The sequence below is a fragment of the Ochotona curzoniae genome, unplaced genomic scaffold (genome assembly GCF_017591425.1).
Source record: "Ochotona curzoniae isolate NIBS_2020 unplaced genomic scaffold, NIBS_Ocur_1.0 scaffold_4683, whole genome shotgun sequence".
NCBI lineage: Eukaryota > Metazoa > Chordata > Mammalia > Lagomorpha > Ochotonidae > Ochotona > Ochotona curzoniae.
This window is the reverse complement of record NW_024467121.1, coordinates 24,950,246-24,969,508: the sequence shown is the minus strand read 5'-3', so window position 1 is coordinate 24,969,508 and position 19,263 is coordinate 24,950,246. Positions and strand designations below refer to the sequence as shown.

The following is a 19,263-nucleotide window of genomic DNA, read 5'->3' as shown; positions in this document are numbered from 1 at the left end:
CAACCCTGCTTCCCATCCAGCTCCCTGCCTGTGGCCTGGGAAAGCAGCCGAGGACGGCCCAAAGCCTTGGGACCCTGCACCCCTGTGGGAGACCCAGAAGAGCTGCTGGCTCCTGGCTTTGGATTGGTTCAGCTCCAGCCACTGTGGCCTCTTGGAGAGTGAATCATCGGATGGAAGATCTTCCTCTCTGTCTCTCCTCCTCTCTATACATCTGCATTTCCTATAAAAATAAATAAATCTTTAAATTTAAAAAAGTAGCCTGCTATAGACTTATTGATGTCTGAGTCTCACCTACAGTTACCTTAGCAGGTCAAATCAGGTAACTACATGGGCCTTCTGCCGTTCTTGGACTCGATACTCCCAGCCCTGTGTAAACACCTGTCTTAAGTTAAAAAGTGGGCTAAATGATGGTCCCATTGATTTTGAGGCAACTTCTTGCAATACATTAGAAAGGTACCTTCTCATTTCTGCAACTATTTTGCCAGTTATTGTGATTTGTTAAGGATTTTAAAAACCCTGCAATTCTTAATTTATATCTGAACACTGGGCGAGGATGAGAAATTTTATTTTAGAGTTTAAGTTACGATCAACTTGCAGAGGGAAGCCATGTTTGATTGGCAAGAGGCAACAAGGGAAGAAGCACATTTGTGGGAACAGCGAAGACAACAGTTCCTATTAACAATGACCCTCTGAAGAGCATGCAAGGGGTCAGAAGACTTGAGGCAGAATCCTGATGACAATGCACAACTTTAATTTCTCCACCTTGGCACTGCTGACATTCAGGAATGCATAATTCTGTGGTCAGGGGCAGTATTGCCCATTACAGGACCAGGAGCAACACCACTCTCCTTCACCCATTCAAAAATATCTCCTGCTCCAATATCCCCTGGGACAAAATCACACTAGTTTCAGATCCACTACCCTAGCAGGACTAAGGAACTTTTCTTTTTTCTGCCAAAAGTTATTTGGATATTTGTGACAGCATTCACAGGCCACAAAATTATCACGCTAAAAATCAGCCTGATATATACATTGACTGACTTTCATGTGGGACTTGAAATATACAACTCTTAGGCTGACATCGCTCACCCCTGCTCTAAAGGGAGAACATGAGTAAAATTATTAAATGAAAATATTTTATATTTTTTTATTATTTTTATTAAACTCCAAATTATCCTGTGCTTTAAGAACTTCTCTTCAATTACAAACCTTATACTAAAACTACTGATCTGTAGTAAAATATAAGGGGTCAGCATTGTGTGACCAATTTTCCCAGATGGGTCTCGGTGGTTCTATTCCTCAGACTGGAACCTAAACAGGGTGGTACAGAAGAGCTGCTGGAAGGCCATCTTTCCATTAGCTGAGTGTTTTTTGGATGCCCATATTAGGCAAGAAACGGTAGGGAAAGTAGAAGCAGAACGCACATTGTCTAACGGAGATTGCACTTTCCAGACAAGTGGTTTCCAGTGCAGTTCTTACCTGTTTTCATTTTAAATAAACATCCTATTGGGGTTTACATTTCAGCAGCAGATAGCCCAATAAATAAGTCATTATAAAATGGAACTGGTATAAAATGGAACTGGACATACAGATCATTTTCCCATAATACCTCCTTTCAACATTTTGGAAATCAACTTATTAATTTCCAAAAAAAAAAAAAAAAACATTCTCGATTCTTCCTCAGCAGAGTACATTCAACCATTCAACTAAAGTTCTTCACAACAGGCAATAAAATACTGAAACTGCTGCAAAAATTACAAATCAAACTCAGATATAATGAAAATTTACTTATGATACCAGAAATACTTCTCATACTGTAATGGTAATATTCCTGTTAGTTTAAAAGATCAGGAATGAATAAATAAGGGCATGTTATGTATGTAAGAAAAAGTTGGTCAAAAGCCTGTACCAGTGCCCCAGAAGATTCTCATTCTTTGCAACTACAAAATGTCCAGGAGTAAAGTTCTCAGAACCCTGCTACAGTCAACCCTGAACTGTGTGACTAGTCACTCCTCTTATTATATTGCTTTTATTCATACTAAATTGTTACTTTGCTCCTATTTAGGGTTACATGTGTTTTCAGCAACAAGCAAATGCTAAAAATCACAGGAAGTAACAGCAAGAACTAATTAAGGAAATTCTTAACTTAAATATCAAAATAATGAGTTTATTTTGGTGTGGTGTATTTAATCATCTTCCTTCTGTTTTTCAGTCAACCCACTTTAATCACAGATCTTTACTGTTATTAAAAAAAATAATGAACTCTAAAAATCTAGAAGCCACCACTTTTAAAATTGGGATTTACATGCTGCACTCAATTATGTGCAACAAATCACTTTCTTCAGATGGAGGCACACTGGAACAGTAGCATGTCAACCCTTACGGATGGATCTGACAACTCATTAGGAGCCTGAGTCAGTAATTTAATTCTTGAAGGTCTTCCATATAAAATAAGTACCAACTCCTGCCCTTTCTCTCCTCAAACACTTATCCTGAGGATCACATTAAGAAAATGCAGTTGTCAGAAAAAAAAAAATCATTCCTGTGAATGACACAGCATAACTGTTGTCACAAAGCCCATGCCAGTTATGTTACACTCACCTTCCACACTGTGACTGCCTCACAGAACACTGGAGGTCCTGTGCGCCCCTGCTGTCAAAACGTGAACATACTTGGTTGTTGGGGGAAATGGAGAATTATACTGCACACAACCTCTCTTAAAAGTAAAAAGAATAATAAAAACTCAAGTTGCCACCTCAATGGCAATGACAATGATTTCCACTTGAACTGCAAGGTAAATAACACATCCTAATCGGAATTTCTTGGTGTTGGAACAGATTCATTCTCATTTAATGGCTTCCTTTTCTGTTCAATTTTAATGCTTTATTCTTCTGGACCTGATCTTTTGTACCTCCTCTTCATTCTTTCCTCAAGCAACTGGGAAACTTCTGATAGTCAGAACTTAATTAACTGCATGTTCCTGAAACGGATTAGAGAATAGCCTGGTTTTAATCTTTCAGCCACTTCTTTTCAATGGTGTGATAAAAGATTTTGGTACCCTTTAAAAGCAAGGTCATGCCGTAAAAGATTTCTCGTTTTTCCTCTTGCAGTGAGGCGGTAGTGGTAGTCACAGTGGTCAGTGTAACACACAGAAACACCTTAAAATTCAAAAGGCAAAGAGCATCTTACCATAAAATAACAGAATGCTTCTCAAAGAGAATTTACCCTTTTGATTTATTTGGAAATTTCTTACCCCTAGGATAGTGCCACAAGTGGTACTTGATGTCTGTTGACTTAAATCCCCCTGATGTGGATTCCCAGGCTGACTGCAAGCAGGGATGTGGCTGTATCCTCATAACCCATGATCCGCCTGATCATGGGTCTCCTGCACACCACCCTCAGGACACACCAGGCTCCTCGTTGAAATCCAACATTCATTCCCCTGGGTTCTGAGACTCCCAAATGCACGACGTGTTCTTGGATTAGGGCCGCATTTCAGATGTAATGTGTTCATGCTGACAGCCTAGGATGTATTAGGTCTGTATTCTCTTCCTTAATGCTCAACCACTGAGACGGGAAAACAAAGTCCATTTTGACCAAAAAACTCCTTTCCATCTAGATTTGTAAAGCTTTCAGCCACATATTTTTTTGAATTAGTCTTTCTGACTTAAATATCTAGAAGTGTTTTCTTTTTATTTGAAAGAATTTTACAAGTATCCAAAAAGTCATTTTCTCACCAACTCAGTAAAATACAACAATTAATATTTAATTTTTTATTGCACACATCAACATTTTACAGAAAGATAAAGAACCCCTTCTTGTGACACTGCAATTATATGTTTTCTGATATTTTTCAATGGGATCAAAAGTTTTTACACAAATATATAATAAGCACATGTAATAATATATGTCCTGATGAACATTTGAGTCTTGTTTATATACTTCTTGCATACCACTGTATTTATTACCAATATTATTTAAGAGCTATATAGCAATTTACAATAGCAATAATAAGACACCAAAATTATTTATTCATTTCTCAGCTAATGGACTTAAAAAACTGTTATGTATGGAATTCCTATAAACATCTTTGTACAAGTAGTTTTCTAATATTTTTCTAGCTATATGCTACTGGAGGTGAATCAGTATTTCAGAAGACAGGTCAGGAGCAGGAACTTGGCCTTGAAGTTGAGAAGCTAGCATTCCTCACCACAGTGCTAGTTCAATCCCATGTTTGGTTGCTGAACCCAGCCTACTCATGTGTACCTTGGGACAATCCCCAGCAGGCCAGAGTGATGGTTCAAGTCACTGGACTCCTGTCAGCCAGAGGTCTTGGCCTGCCTGTCCAGCTCCTACCTTCTACCTCAGATTGGAATCCATTTTCCAAAAAAAAAACATTTAGCACTTGTGTAACATAAATAGCTATTCTTAACCTTTTAGTACTCCACTTTTGTTTTTATTGATCTATCTTGTCAATAACTTTTTCATTGCCCTGAGGTTGTCCTATTACTGGGATGACTGTAGTCTTTTATTTTTACTCTTCTATTTAACATTTTAATTCATCTAGAATAAATTCCATTATCACACATTAATATCTTTCATTGTAATTATATCCAGCTAATCTTTTCACCACCAGTTTTAAGTATTCATTCCAAATGGCTTATACTAGTCTTGAACTTTCCAACTCAACAATATAAGATATTTAGTGACAAAGTTTTTTTTTTTCTATCTTTCCTTACTCTCCTTTATGGTCTACCATATATTTGTAAAGTTAAACAAAATAATCCAATTGTAGCGCTAAATGTAACTGACAAATCTACATGTTAATTCATACTGGCATTACTTTGGATGTGATTTCATTTATACTATCTAATTCTCACAATTTTGTGTAGCATCATTTCCATTTTATGCATTCATGAAAAGGAAGATTAGACTACTGGTTAGTAATGAAGCAAGATTCCCTATTTACCACTTTGCATTATGTCAGGATGCTTCAAATGTATGACAATTTTAAGTTTAGCTTCTTTAGCTTGCTTCTATTTAAACATCTTGCTTAATTATTCCAGTACAGTAGTACAATTTTCTTTAAAAGGCTCATATGTATTAAAATTCTAGCATTTTTAAAATTGTAGTCACCATTAAAAATTGTAGTCACCATTAGCATGTAGAGTAACTTCTAAAAATGATGTGTCTTGCAATGTCCTGAATTAATCTTTTATTATTAGATATTTATATGATAATAAAGACTTAACCAGCAATAAAGCTGTTCACAGAAAATATTTATGCTCTCTTTTTACCTTTCTCGTTTTGTATACTTTATGGCAGTGACAAGCTTAAAATGATGCCACTATTAATTTCTTCTTTTTTTCTAATACTTCTTACATGTTTGTCTACTAAGCATGATACTTCAGTTATTATCATACTGTGATAAGCCAACAAACTCATTCCCCCAAAAACAACTAAATCAAAACAGAATGAATCTTTTCAACAAGTACACGTAGCTATCTTTTGGAATTTTTACATTTTAACCTATAAATGGTGCTCTAACAACCTTATAATCCTGTAACACAGTAAACATTTTTATTTATTGCTGTTACTGACTGTCAATATTTGCATTTTGCAATGTCTTTTAGTATTGAGTCCAAATTTGTCTCAAAATGCAATTAGTAGAAAGATTTTATTATTTAAGCTTTTGAAAATGTTCACCAAAAGAGCGTATCAAGTTCAAATTCTAACTTGTCAGTAAATTAAACTGCATTTTAATGCTTCCTGAACTTTAAATGTTTTTTGTTGTTGTTGTTGTTGGCTACAACTCTTCTCATTTCAACTTATTTTGTACTGATGTAGGAAATGTAATCATTTTGTTAGTATTTTTAGGTAATCCTTATTTTTTACTTTTTAAAAAATTTTCATATGTAGCCATAAAATTTTTTGCAATATCTTCTTATTCCTTGTCTCAACATCTTAGACATAATTCTGGGATAGTGAGAAAGTTTTCAGTAGGTCTGGACTACCTTCACATAAATGTTATTTTAATTTATTTTTACTTGATTACTATTGTGTGAGTCATTTCAGGCATCTCAGTTGCTCTGGACTACTTACACAAGAAAAGCAGTATTATCACCTCTCCATGACTTTTCTTATAGTAAGCTGTCCCACTACTTAAGTCCTTCTGTCTTATTTCCCTCAGACAGAGCCCAATGAAGGACGATTAGGAGCATATTTTGGCCAACTAACATTTACTTTTTATAACAGTGTTAACTTATCCAAAGTCTGCTTCAATAAGAGTTACAGCTATAACATAGAATTACTTTTAATCAATCTTGATCTTCAAATTTCTGATTCAATAAAAAGCTGCAAGTGTTAAGTGTGTCCACTTCTCCCCCCAGCAATATTAGATTCTGATTTCATGGTTATCTTTTCCTTCCATTCAGTATGTACACTATACTGTGAATTAGACACAAAGGGTTTTGTAAGCATGGTAAGCTCCAGTGACAGCTGTTTTACATAGTAGACTGAGAAAATTATAAATAATTAAGTCTATTTCCTCCTTAAAAGTATGTGGTATAATAGCTGTCTCATACTGTTGTTAACTGTTATAAACAAGCACAATATTAAATGCCTGGCACACCATGAATGCTATATTCCAGAAAGGACTTGGTTCTTATAGGACCACTCACTGTTCTTCGCTTCAAGAAAATGGACATGAGACTAAATGAGGAGGCTCACCTCTCCTGACAGCCTCACTAAAGAAGAACCAGTTTTGTGCTTTCTGGTGGCTCTGAAGAGAATCGAGTTTTTATTCTCCATAACTAAGCAAAGAGACAGGAATGATTATAAAGATGGTTACCTAGGGTGGGACACAAGGTAAACGTCCCTCCAATTCATTCCTGTCAGTTGTAGTCAGCCCTGCCAGTTAAGGTGGTAGTCAAAAAAGAGTAGGTTTTACCTAGAAACCTTCAGGTAATCTATTCATGGACAGTTTTTAAACCATCTGTAATCTCAAGTTTTAAAATGATTCACTCTGTCTTCTCCTTAGCAATTTCTTTTTAGGAATTCCAAATGGGCAATCTCAAGTAATATCTTTCCTGTAGCATCTTTTTGCTGAAGTATCTTTTCCTGAGGCAATTTCTTTTTTTGGGGGGGGGGCAGGTAGGGTAAGGGAGGGGAAGAGGCTTGGGGGGACGGTAGAGAGAAGTGGCACCTGAGTTACTTCTGGGAAGTCCTTTACTCTGATGTGCTAAAGCAGAGCAGGACTCTGCAGGAATTTTCTGAGCTCTTCTGCGAAATGAAATCAGGCTCTTTTGGAAAGCAGAAGGTATGGCGGGTGGCTTCACTGCCCTGTCAGTTACAAGGATAAATGGCAAAATGTAAAATTTCTTCACGAACAACAACAAAAAAAACATGCAAAGTTAATCTTGTAACAAAATATATCTTTGATCATACTGGAACTTGTACTAGTTGATATTCCCACTATAAAGTGTGTATGTTTCTATAATATACAAAGACTCATATAATGTACTGTTTCACTATTTAAACAAAGGTGACAGCAATATAAGAGCTGCCAAACTAACTAAAATACACCTTAGAGAGTTAACTGTCCTGTAGCAAACGACAAAGTCTGAAGATCAACAGTAGGTACAGTATTTTCTTTAAGCAAAGCTGCTAAGGTGGAACTCAGTACATATGCTATTAAAATATGGAGCAGGTTCTGGAACAAAAGCTACGATACCCAATACATCAATTAGTGACAGGTTAATAAAGAACACCCAATGTTGAATATCCTATAGAGTCAGAGACAAAATCCTCAAAGCAGTCACCATCAAACCACTTCCAATTACTCCTAAGGAAACATGGCCTTTAAATGAGACTATCCTGAATGACAAGATGAAAAGGATTTCCAATTGACTACTTTCTAATTCCGAAGTTGCTGCTCTGGGCTTTCTGGGTTTCTGCTGTCCTCAGAGGATTCCAGCTCGGCCATGGGTTCATGGGTCCCAGGAGCCTCTGGTGGCCTGTCATTACTGTCAAAGATAATGTCTTCTGGATTTGGAGGTGGAGGGCAGAATTCTTCACTTGGAAAGATTTCCCGGAAAAGTGTTTCAGCTTGCTTGACTGCATGTTCGTTTCCCAGATCGCAGTCAGGCCCAGAGCAGACATAGGCGTTGGGGGGTAAGCCGGTGTAAGAGCTTCTGCTGATTCCTGAGGAATCTCTCATGTTAAAATAAAGAGCCCACAAAAGTCTTGGCTTTGTAAGTCCTTCCTTTTCCCCTTCTGATGCAGAATAAGGAATGAATAATTTCTGTGTTACTGGTTCTAGGTCTTCTCGAGCTGTTTTTGAAGAGGAGCAAGTTAGATGGACCAGATGTGTACCTTTCATGCATGTCATCGTTGAAGAACATAATTCGGTGACCCGAACGGAACAAGTCCCTGCTTCCACTGGAGGCACTACCAAAATGGAAATCTCCTGATCTGAATCTGTCTTTAGTAAAGACTTATCTGTAATGAGCACCGCCCTTGAGATCTGCTTATACTGCACCTCTGAGCAGGTTTCCTCAGAAAGGTAATGGTCCCCCATGATAAAATACTTAGCACTTATTCTTTGGCCAAAGTGATCTATAATGGCTTTACATCTTCCAGATTCTTTATCAACTACAAGACACTGCACTCTATGACGAAGACAATAGATTCCACCAAAAACTGCACACATCCTGCAGAAACACTGCGGAATTTCTCCTTGGCCATACACAGGAAATAAAAAGGGAGTGTTGCCAAACCGTCCAAGACACTGAAGAAAGTTTTTTGTTGCCTGAAGACCATCTAATGTAGTACACGATGATTCTGATGTCATTGCAATTGAATGTAGTATAAAATGTTGGAGGTTGGGAGTTAGTTTTTTAGTTTTCAAGTACTCTGAAAATGAACATTGTTTGAAATCTTGGTATTCATCTGGATGCTGCTCATAGTCTAAACAGAATGTAAGAAATTTCATGAGCATCCTCTTTTCAACCATGGTGAGCTCTTTGCTATTGAAGACATCTGCTCTAGAACAAGGCACCTGTTCCACCTTCCCTTCCCGAAATGCAAGAATCCTGGTGACATTTTTAAATTCTGCATAACGACTAACATTCGATTTGATTAAGAGATCAATGAGGGATCCCTGAGAATATAGTAGCTTTGATACCAAGTCAATGTTAAATCTCCTCCCTTCTTTAACTAGTTGAGAATAAGTAATGGCATTTCCCTTTCGTTGGTTAGAACTGTCTTCTGTAGAGTTGTTTTCATCTTTATCTCCACTGGAGACTGTGAATGTACAAGTTGTATCTCCACAACACTTTTCTTTCTCTAGTGATTCCTCTGTGTCAGTTGCTTTGTGTGAAATCACTGCCTCACTGTTTTGAGTGCGTTGAGCAAACATTTCATAGCCAGCACTGTCTGATGACAGTTTTTGTTTGGGCAAGGCTGCAGAATCCAGAGGTTCAGTGAGAGCAGCAGATCCCATTGAAGAAGGATTTTTCTGCATCGTACCAATCTCTTCAGCAGTGTCCTCCACATCATGATTAGCATAACAAAACACTTCGGTGTGTTGAATGCTTTTATCCTTCATGCAGAGAGGGATGGCTTCTTCTGTTTCATGGATCGAGTCTTGCCATGTAGCAGTACTTCCTTTGTCAAGGTCACTGCTTGGCTGATACTCCTCTAGCCAGGACAGTAATCCGGAAAAGCTGAAACTAGCCCAGTTTCCTCCATAATAACTTCTTGAGTCAACATGCAGGACTCTCTGACCACTTCTTGCACATGCAGCGGCAAGGATGGACTCTGGCAAACCTGTCCCTATTATAACCACATCAAACTCTGTGGGGAGCCTGTCCGCCATCCTAGGAGGCAAAGCGTCTGCAGGCAACTGCTGGAAGAAGGAGCTGCATATGAATACAGGCGGAGAACTCCGTTGAGATGTGACTGTGCAGTGCGAAAATCTCTCCTCCTGAAGCTCCAGCTCAGCTCAGGAGTACTAGGCTGCAGGTCCTAGTGAGTTAATGGTTACCCTTTTAAAGTATTGCTTTATAAGTCAGCAGTACAAAAACATTATAAAGTACATTAGATCACATCTGAGAATACTAAAAAGGATGTGTGGTTTTCATTTCTGCATTTCATCTTAGCAGTAATGTCAAAATGCATCACACATGCATTTGTGACTGGAACTCTTCTCTGAAAGAAGAAAATTCAAAAAAGAATACAATTGTAAACAATACAGAAGTAATTTCATGCAACAGCAATTACAACCCACTGGAGCCTGACTTCTTATTTGGGTGTAAACCTCTACTAAAGCAAGTCATTAAATTCTTTCTCACATTTTCTAGGTCCTTGAAAATAAACAATAGCATATAACCTGCAAATCAGGTAATGTAACAATAAAAATTGGACATAATGTTTCACAACAGTTAATTTAATTCCATAGCTTTTAAGAAAGTATTCGAATAAATACTTGGCACAACTGTAAGTTAGACTAAAAAAAAAATGCGTGGCTCCCCAGTATTTTTGGGAATGGACTGTGTACTTACTATGTGCACACCATCATGATTAGGAATATTTCTGTGACCAGTATAGTACGTGGATGATTCCAGAACAAACAGGAGACCTTTCCATATCCCAACCACTTCAGCATCTCTCATTACCAGTAGATCATTTTGAATAAGTTAACAAGCCAGATTATGACAAAAGGATTATTAATTCCATTACATAAGTGACATTTAAAAATATTCAGGAGTGTAAAATGGGCATACCAAAGAGGGAAATACCTAGCAAATTTTCATGTGAATCTCCGTATACCCATCCATGTGTGTTTTTCAAGAGTAAAGTATGAAGGTAAGTTACTGGCTTCATATATCAAATATCTTCAAACAGGATAATGTTTGCATTTTGCCAGATTTTCCCACCAAGTGCTAAATCTCTATATCCCGAGAAAAAGGTCTGAAGCATCTCTTGCCAAGATGAACGTGTTGTGTGTTAACTTTTGCTTTTCAAGGGGTAGTGCACAAAGGCTCCCTTTTCTAACTTCCAGCACAATGCTCAATTGATGGGACATGCAGGAAGGTCAGTGTGATGCCAGGGTTATCCAGAGGAGGCACAAAGAAGAAACTGAAGGGCAAGCTAAAACACTGCACACACCAACTGCTACATCATTCATCAACGTACAGTAACAAGTGATCTCTGATTTTCACTAAGTCTGCTGAAATGTACATCAGAACAAGCTGCATCTGCTAATGCTAAGATGACTAACTGAATACTGGTAAAAGCAATCATCTATCAAGAACGTAAATGGAATAGGTCACTGACCTCACTCGTCAGTGAATGACAGTCCTAATAATGCTACTCAGTCAGAGCCGCTGCCTAAAAGAGGATTTTCAGCTTTCCCTGAGAAGCCAGATCTGGGCACAAAGTACAGTGGCAGCCTGGGCCTTTGTCCAGCAGGGTGCAAAGAGGCAGACAGAACTTATGATGGTACTGGAAGAAGAGTAACCATGGTTCTTGATTTCGAAGAGTACAGGGCTGAGGGAGGGAGAAAAAGACAACAGAGGCCCAAATCACTGACGCTTTCTAACCTGCAGATATCAAAGGTCTTACCAAAACACAAAGCAAGTGGGATGACCTTAAAGAACACTAAACTCAGCCAAGAGAAAACCAAAGCTGAAGAGCTTAACTCTCACATCCTAAGGTGAACAGTCCTCCCAGCAGATAGGGCAGCCTCGCAAAGGCCTACCACCTCGCTCCTCCCTGGCGTTCTGCCTTCTCCCTCCAGTACACCACAGCTCGCTGGCCCTGTGACTGCTTGGTTAGTCCTTGCTCAGAGATAACAAAAGAAGTGACGCACCTTTCTTTCCTTCATCCTTAACACTAATCTAGAAGCAAAATCCTAACAGATGACTTACTGAAAACCCAATGCTGCCTCCTTTTCAAACTCCCAGACACAGTCTCTCAGCACAGACAAGGCACTTCAAGGAAAAATAACTCTCAGGTTCACTAGAACACCACCTTTTATCCTCTAGAGGGGACATTACTGATACTTTACACACCGGCTTGAATTGTCTTCATTAAAGCTTGTCCCTGTCTAAAAAAAAACTGCTTTGGTGGGTATTTTTTTTATTAAAATAAAAGTGTTACCACAAAGTCATCTATATTACCATCTACACATGAAATCCTTGCAAAGTTCTCAAATTAATGCTTATTGGAAAGGACAGGGTCATCCGGGTAATCAAATCAATGTAACCATGTTTTCTATGAGATTCCTTGCTTCCTTCAAAATATCAAAAATTAAATAACTATAAATATTTGAGTTATACAAGACAGGAGGCAGTTGAGTAGGAAAATATTTTTGCTACCAAACTTTGTGCTCCAAACCTGCCAAGATAAAACTCATGAATTACCCATGGGGTTGATGATTAAAATCTGGAATTTTATGACCTCAAAAATATTCCTTCTAATGTTAGTACAAACAAAATGCCTGCAGCACACACATAAAAATAATTTCTTTCCCGAGCTTATAAAATCACAACTTCAATGTTAAACGGGGCTGGTCGTGCTTCAAGACATGAAGTCTCCCGTAATGATGAGAAGCACTGTAGGAATAAATCTTCAATGAATAACCAAGTCCTACTTTGATGAAATCGGCTGCACAGCGAAGTATGTGTTCCCCGGGGCTGGGATTCTGAGACACCTGTAATCTCACTACTAAGGAATGACAGACAGTTAAGTGCAGCTAGACAGTGCGAATGCATTTGCATTCTGAATGAACAACCCCACTCCCTAGGAAGCATTCAAAGGCTTACAACGGCTAATGAGAAAACCTATTTACATGTGGCTACTATTGCAGCTTTCTACCCTCCCATAACGTGGGAGGCAGGCATCATTATTAATTCAAGCACTTCTCGTTCCCTCTCCAACTTTCACGAATTAATCACTTTTTCCTTGATCTCTCCACTCCACAGGCCCTCGTGCTCTCCCTCACAGGGTCAAGGCTGACGTGTCATGCCCTGTTGAATTTCACTAGATGAAAACAGAACTGGGGTGCTGGCCAGCAGGCAAGGAAGGGGGGCTGCAGGGGAAAGCAGGGTGGCGTGGCGGGGAGCCGAGGCCGCAGGGGGCGAGTGGAGCCCTGCGATGGGGCGGGACGAGGGAAGGCGGGTGAGGAGCGGGGCGGCAAGCTGTGCGGCGGGGATCAGGGCAGCGAGGGTTAGGGGGCCAAGCTGAGGCCGAGCGGAGCCTGGGTGGAAGCGGGAAGCCGGCGGAGGAGGGCAGGATGCCGTCTCCTCCCAGCCCAACTCACCGAAGAGGCTGCTGCTAAACCCGTCCCACACGCAGCCCACGGTGTCCCATACCCAGCCGTTCCTCAGGCAGGACACGAAGGTAAAGGTGACCCCGAAAAGGGACACCAGCAGGTCGCTGAGGCTGAGGTTGACCAGGAAGAGGTGTGTGGGAGTGCGGAGCCGCTGGAACTTGTAGTAGAGCACCAGCACCAGCAGGTTGTTGCCGACGCCCAGCAGCCCGAGGGAGCCGAACAGCAGCGCCAAGCGCTCGTAGGTGTTCGCGCTGAAGAGCGGCGCGGGGCTCACCGTGCCGGCTGGCTCCGACTCCTCGGCGTCCTCCCAGTGGCCCTGGCCGCCGCTCCGGTTCCCCGAGTACATGGCCCGGCGCCGGCACGCTGCGCCCTGGGTGGGGCTCCCGACCCGGGCGCTCGCCGGACCCACTGCGCCGGGAGCCGAGTCCTCCCGCGCGCCGGCGCCGCCCTCCCCACGCCCCTTCCGCCCCGCGCGCCCGCAGCCACGCCCCGGCGCGCTCGCGGAACCTGCCGGCTCGGCCGCCCTCTCCACCGCGCCCGACGCGCGCTCGCGGAGCCTGCCGGCTCAGCGTGCCTGATGCGCGGCCCGCATCCTCCACCGGGCCCCGGCGCGCGCTCGCGAAACCTGCCGGCTCGGCCGCCCTCTCCACCGGGCCCGACGCGCGCTCGCGGAACCTGCCGGCTCAGCGTGCCTGAGGCTCGGCCCGCACCCTCCACCCGGCCCGACGCGCGATCACCGCGCCTGCCCCAGGGGCGAACTCGGAAGACAGAAGCAAAGAGGCAAAGTAGACCTCAGTACCAGTCTACTGCACCCGGCTGGAAAGCGTCGTGTCTATTCACCCATGCATTCCAAGTATCCGTTTCAGCTCCTCTGTCTACCTGGAGCTTGGGACATGATGTCTTGTCCTGGCATGCTAAGTTTCAGGATAAGGAAGAGGCTGACATTATTGAAGTGTGGGGCAGACTGAGCACCATGATCTGCTGCTGCCTGCTTTCTGTCCTAAGTGGTGGCAGATCTGTCCTTTCCTCAAGGCCCATGGAAGCCCTTCACGGAAAATGCATGGGGGCTGTGCACCAACGCTTCAACCTCAATCCAGCGGCCCTAGAGCGGAAGGTCTTACATTTAGAACAATACACGTTTTCTGCTGGGCCTTTGCCCCAAGAGGGATGAAAAATACAGTGTACGTCAGATATAGACTGAACGGGATCACAGCCAGAGATTGCTTCTTTTGGCTTTGTCATGCCCGATCCGAACCCAGGCCTAACACACAGGTAGCAGTCCTGAGCCACGTTGCAGGCTGTCACGGGTACCAATGACTGCCGCGGTCTGTGGGAGCTAAACTAGCTGTTCTCCATGAGGGTGTTTGAGCCTTCCACCTCTGTTCAAGAGATCAATCAAGTGTGACTGCGGTTTTAATGGATCCCTTTTCTGCATTCCCACAGGATGCAGTCTAATGGGCTGGCCAGTCGATTTTTCACCATCTGCATTGAGCAACCGCTGAAGGGTGATGTGTCTGTCCATAAAAACCTTGAAGACCTCTACTCTGGACTTGCCAGCCATGGGCCTGTCGATGTCTTTGAGATGTATGCAGCCAATTCGCAAGCTTTGTGTGTTTCATGTCACTGTGCTTTCAGCATGGTGCCCAGGCTCTAGTAAATTCTCCATAAATATTATCTGAAGCAATGAATATAGGACTCACTGTATTTTTTACTAACATATTCTTTCCCTCTCTGGCACTGAGTCCCTGCCCCCATAAGTTTATATATTGGGAGTGAAGGGGGGTGGGGAGGGGAGGAATGTGGTAGCAAGATAGACAAAAATCATTAACGCATACAAAGGAGAGATGCTGGTAAGTTCTACAAAGAAACAGAAGGCAGAAAGGACTGAGTATAGCAGGCACAGGGTAGATGGCCTGAGAAGACTGTACTTAGCCCATTGGAATAACAAGGACTTTGGGGTGGCTGGGGCAGAATGACAGTTAAGAAATGAGGGCAGATGTGCCTGAGTGCAGGTTAGCCAGATCATGAAGGGCTTGCCCCATTTTAATAAAAAGGACTTTAGCTTATACTCTATCAGAGTGAAGCCCAGAGTGATGCCTATAGAAGGGGAGTAACAGTACTGATTGAACAGGAGGCATTTAGCAAATGTTAAGAATCTTGATGCAGTTAGGTTTACAATACCTGTTAAAGAAATTTACTGAATGGAAGAAATAAGCAGTGATGCCACATATGGGATTTTCTTTGTTGACAATGAAATATGTTTTAATTCAGTTTCAAAATTTTTAAAATGAGAGGATAATGACAAAATGCTAGAAGTTAAAAAAAATTTTTTTTTAAACCAATACAGTGCTGGCATGAGGACCACCATGTAGACCAATGGAATACAAGAGGTAAGTTGGGTTAACTGATTTCAACAAGCATGCCAAGACCATTCAGATGGGACAATCTTTCCATAAATGCTGGGAAAACTATATCTCCATGTCCCAAAGAATGAAGCTCCTTAAAATAGATGAAAGACTTAAATGCAGGAACTGAAATGATAAAAGTTTTAGAGGAAAATTTCTTGGATGTAGACACCAGCATACAAACAATAAGAAAAAAATATATAGACTTGATCAAACTTGAAAGTTAGTGTTGAGTCAAGCAATGCTTTCAAAAAAGGAAAAGATACTCCACAGAATAGGAGAAACATTTGCAAACCATTTATCCTGTAGAAGTCTAATACCCAGAATGCATATCAAGCACTTACATTGCTCACCACCAACAAAAATCCCCACAACCCAGTTCGAAGGTGAGCAAAGACAGTTCTCCAAGGATATACAAGTGATCACTAAGCACCTGAAGCAACCAGCATTGTGATCCAACAGATTAAGCCACCTCTTGTGAACCTGGCATCCCATGTCAGAGAACTGGTGCCTGTCCTACCTCCTCCTCTTCTGATTTGGCTTCTTACTAATGAGCCTCAAAAGCAAACAGATGATGGTCCAATACTTGGACCCCTGTAACTCATGTGACAAACCTTGAGGTAATTCCTAGCTCCTGTTTCAGTCTGGCCCAATCTGGTTATTGCAGTTATATGGATAGTAAATCAACAGATGGGAGATCTTTCTCCACCCGCAACCCCCGCCATTGAGTTGCCTGTCACATGAATAAATAAATCTTTAAAATATAAGCACCTGAAAAAAAGCTCAGCAGCATCAGTCATTAGGACAGTGCAAGTTAAAACTAAAAGAAATACTACTTCATACCTATTAGAATGGTATAAACACACACACGTAAAGAGCAAAACAAATGGCACAGAAAATAATTAGCATATGATCTAGCAATTCCATGCCTAATTATATATGCCCAAAAAAATGATCTTAGGGAACTAAACTGTTTGCACATCAGTGTTCATAGAAGCATTATTCAAAATAAACACAAAGTGGAAATAATTCACATACCCATCAACAAGTGAATGGTAAACAAAATGTGGTATATGCACAAGATAAAATATTCTTCAGCAACAGAAAGGAACATGCTATAGCATGAGGGACTTTGAAAACATTAACCTAAGTGAATAAATGAGATGTAAAACAAGTATTTTATGATTCCATTTGTAAGTGATATGTAGTCAAATTTATAGAGAGAGGATGTAGAATGGTGATCCCCAGGGGCTGCGAGAAGGAGCAATGAGGAGGTAGCATTCAAAGGGTACAGAGTTTCTGTTGCAATACTAATTTAAAAAGAGTTCTGGAAATGGATAATAGTGACAGTTGCACAACGTTGTGTATGTCTTAATGCCACCAAATTGTACACTGAAAAGTGATTCAATAAGTGTTATTATGTGTGTGTGACTACAATTTTAAAAAGTAAGTAAAACAAGAAGCAAAAGGAAGGAGTGGGGGAGAAAGCACGTGCAAGTTGTGCTGTGCCTCGCCCTCTCAGAACAAGAGAAGGAAACTAGTGTAGTCACCTGTTGAGCATGCTAGACTTAGCACCGTGCAAGCCAGAAGTAGCTGTGCTCTCCTCCCTCTACTCATTTCAGTTGTCTTTTCTCTACTTGCCTTTTCCTGGCCTTTGATCAAATTCTGACAAGTCCCAGAGCTTTCCTGACCACTGTCCATTAAGTTCAGAATGTTTTCATGTGAAATGTTAGAAATCCGCATAGAAGTCATTTGTCCACAGTACAAAATAGGCTCTGCTTCAGGCCTAGAGGTTTTCTGTAAGGGTACAAGTTAGCATCTGTCCTTTTGGGATGCTGCTATGGCACCTCCAAGTTTGTGAGGAAAAATCTTACCTGATTGGTAAAGTTGTCATCTGATATTTACATTTTCTTCTTGTATTGGATTTTTAAAAGCTGTTTTTGTCTTCCTTATGATAAATTGGGGATTCTTTAGAAAACCTATGTCCCCAGAACCTGTCCTGCACTCCTCCCTTGATAGGGGCAATGACTTCATCAATTGACTACTTTGGTCTCCCTCCTAACCCCTAAGTAGAGTTGCTCCCATCCAAGTACCAACCAGGCCCAACTGTGCTTAGCTTTTGAGATCAGACAAGATCGGGCGTGTTCAGGTTGGTATGGCTGTAGACCTAAGTAGGGTTGCTGAATGACAGAGGAAACCTTCTTCTGTTCAAGTACCAACCAAGCCTCACCTCATCTAGCATTCCAAGATCAGAAAGGATCAGGCACATGCAGACTGGCACGGCCATAGAGAGGCAGCCTTCTCAGTAAGGCCCTTCTCAAAAGGACCAGTCTAGCTGCTCTACCATCTAATAGGTGACCCTCTAGAAAGTCCTTGTTCCACCAAACTCTGCCAGTAGTTTTCTATGGCGAGCTGGCCAGCCCCAATTTTCTCCCCTCTCAATGTCCTTGGATGGGAAAGATAGAGAGAAGTCATGGTTCCCCAAGCACTCTGAAAATTCTATCTGAGGAAGTGCTTCTCAAAGGTTTTTTTGAGGGCCTCGTGAACTCTGGCCTTCTCTCTAGTGGTCTGGAGGAGAGTACAGGCCAAGCCAGGCAGAACTGGCTTCCAGTCCCTCCTGAGTGTGCTACCCAGCACAGCCTCTTGCAGTAGGGAAATGTTTCAGGTCTTCTGTTTTGTGGGGCTCTTTCAATGCAGAAAGAGGGTACCCTGTAATATCTAATACCATTTTCCAAAAAGCTTTTTGAAATGTCCTCATATTTTTTTTTTACATTGTAGCAGAATATCTTCATCATCTGCTGGGTTGTGGTGCAGCTTATTAAGCCACTGTTTGTTGACACTGGTATCTCATAAGAGTGCCAGGTTCAAGTCCAGCCTGCTCTACTTCTGATCCAGCTCCTTCTACAATGCCCAGGACAGCAACAGAAGTTGGCCAAACACTCAGTCCTCTATCATTCATATGGGAGAACGGGATGGAGTTCCTGGCCCAATCTCGGCCATTGTGGCCATTTTGGTAGTGAAGCAATGGATGGAAACTTTCTCTTTCAAACAAGTATCTTTTTTTAAAAAAATGTGGCTATATCATTTGCAATTGAGAAAATGTAACTACAAGTGTATCCTGTAGTTTCCTAAATGGCATAATGGCATAGTGGGCAAATGCTGGCATTCCACATGGGTGCCAGTTTCTGTCCTGGCTGCTCCACTTCTGACCCAGCTCCGTGCTAAGCACCTGGGAAAGCAGCCCAGGATGGCTCTTACAAAAGCATGAGGGAGTTTTTTGTTTTTGTTTTTGTTTCTTTGCCCCTCCCCCAATGCTAGGACACATTGGTACTATCCATGAGGAACGGACTGTCACAGGATGCTATAGCTTCTTCGACCTTGGACTTCTCAGCTTCCAGAACTAGAGACGTTATTTTGTTTGTTGCCTGACAAGGTCCCTAACATGAAGCTGGCAATCAATAGTTACAGAATGGGCAGATGAACAAAAGAATGCATGCACTGGAACTGTGAGAAAAGCAATTC

The 19,263-nt window shown here is 41.5% G+C and overlaps 2 protein-coding genes across 5 annotated transcripts in view; both read right to left on the bottom strand.

Moving 5' to 3' along the window:
* The window catches only part of OPN3 (opsin 3), a 40,172-nt gene extending 26,442 nt beyond the window's left edge, over positions 1 to 13,730 (bottom strand). Inside the window, exons 1-2 of one of the 2 annotated variants that reach the window (XM_040967862.1) lie at positions 13,325 to 13,730; positions 10,126 to 10,209 (exon numbers count right to left, since the gene is read on the bottom strand). In XM_040967862.1, coding sequence (XP_040823796.1) covers positions 10,169 to 10,209; positions 13,325 to 13,682 — 399 coding nt within the window. In that variant the 5' untranslated portion in view covers positions 13,683 to 13,730 and the 3' untranslated portion in view covers positions 10,126 to 10,168. Of the gene's footprint in view, positions 1 to 10,125; positions 10,210 to 13,324 lie in introns of those variants that run through there. The other variant, XM_040967861.1, reaches the window with a different exon arrangement.
* Positions 7,903 to 9,883, bottom strand: CHML (CHM like Rab escort protein). 3 transcript variants are annotated; one of them, XM_040967860.1, is made up of 2 exons: positions 9,185 to 9,883; positions 7,903 to 9,067 (listed from the first exon to the last, which is right to left on the bottom strand). In XM_040967860.1, exons 1-2 carry the CDS (start codon positions 9,875 to 9,877, stop codon positions 7,916 to 7,918), a joined length of 1,845 nt encoding a protein of 614 aa, XP_040823794.1. In that variant the 5' UTR covers positions 9,878 to 9,883; the 3' UTR covers positions 7,903 to 7,915. The 3 variants fall into 3 exon arrangements, with proteins under 3 accessions (XP_040823794.1, XP_040823793.1, XP_040823792.1); XM_040967859.1 differs by having other exon boundaries at positions 7,903 to 9,576; positions 9,682 to 9,883; XM_040967858.1 differs by having other exon boundaries at positions 7,903 to 9,883.
* Positions 13,731 to 19,263: the final 5,533 nt, after the last annotated feature.

What these genes read in the sequence shown, in the direction of transcription:
- CHML (XM_040967858.1), bottom strand. Translation starts at nt 9,877, where the DNA reads ATGGCGGACAGGCTCCCCACAGAGTTTGATGTGGTTATAATAGGGACA.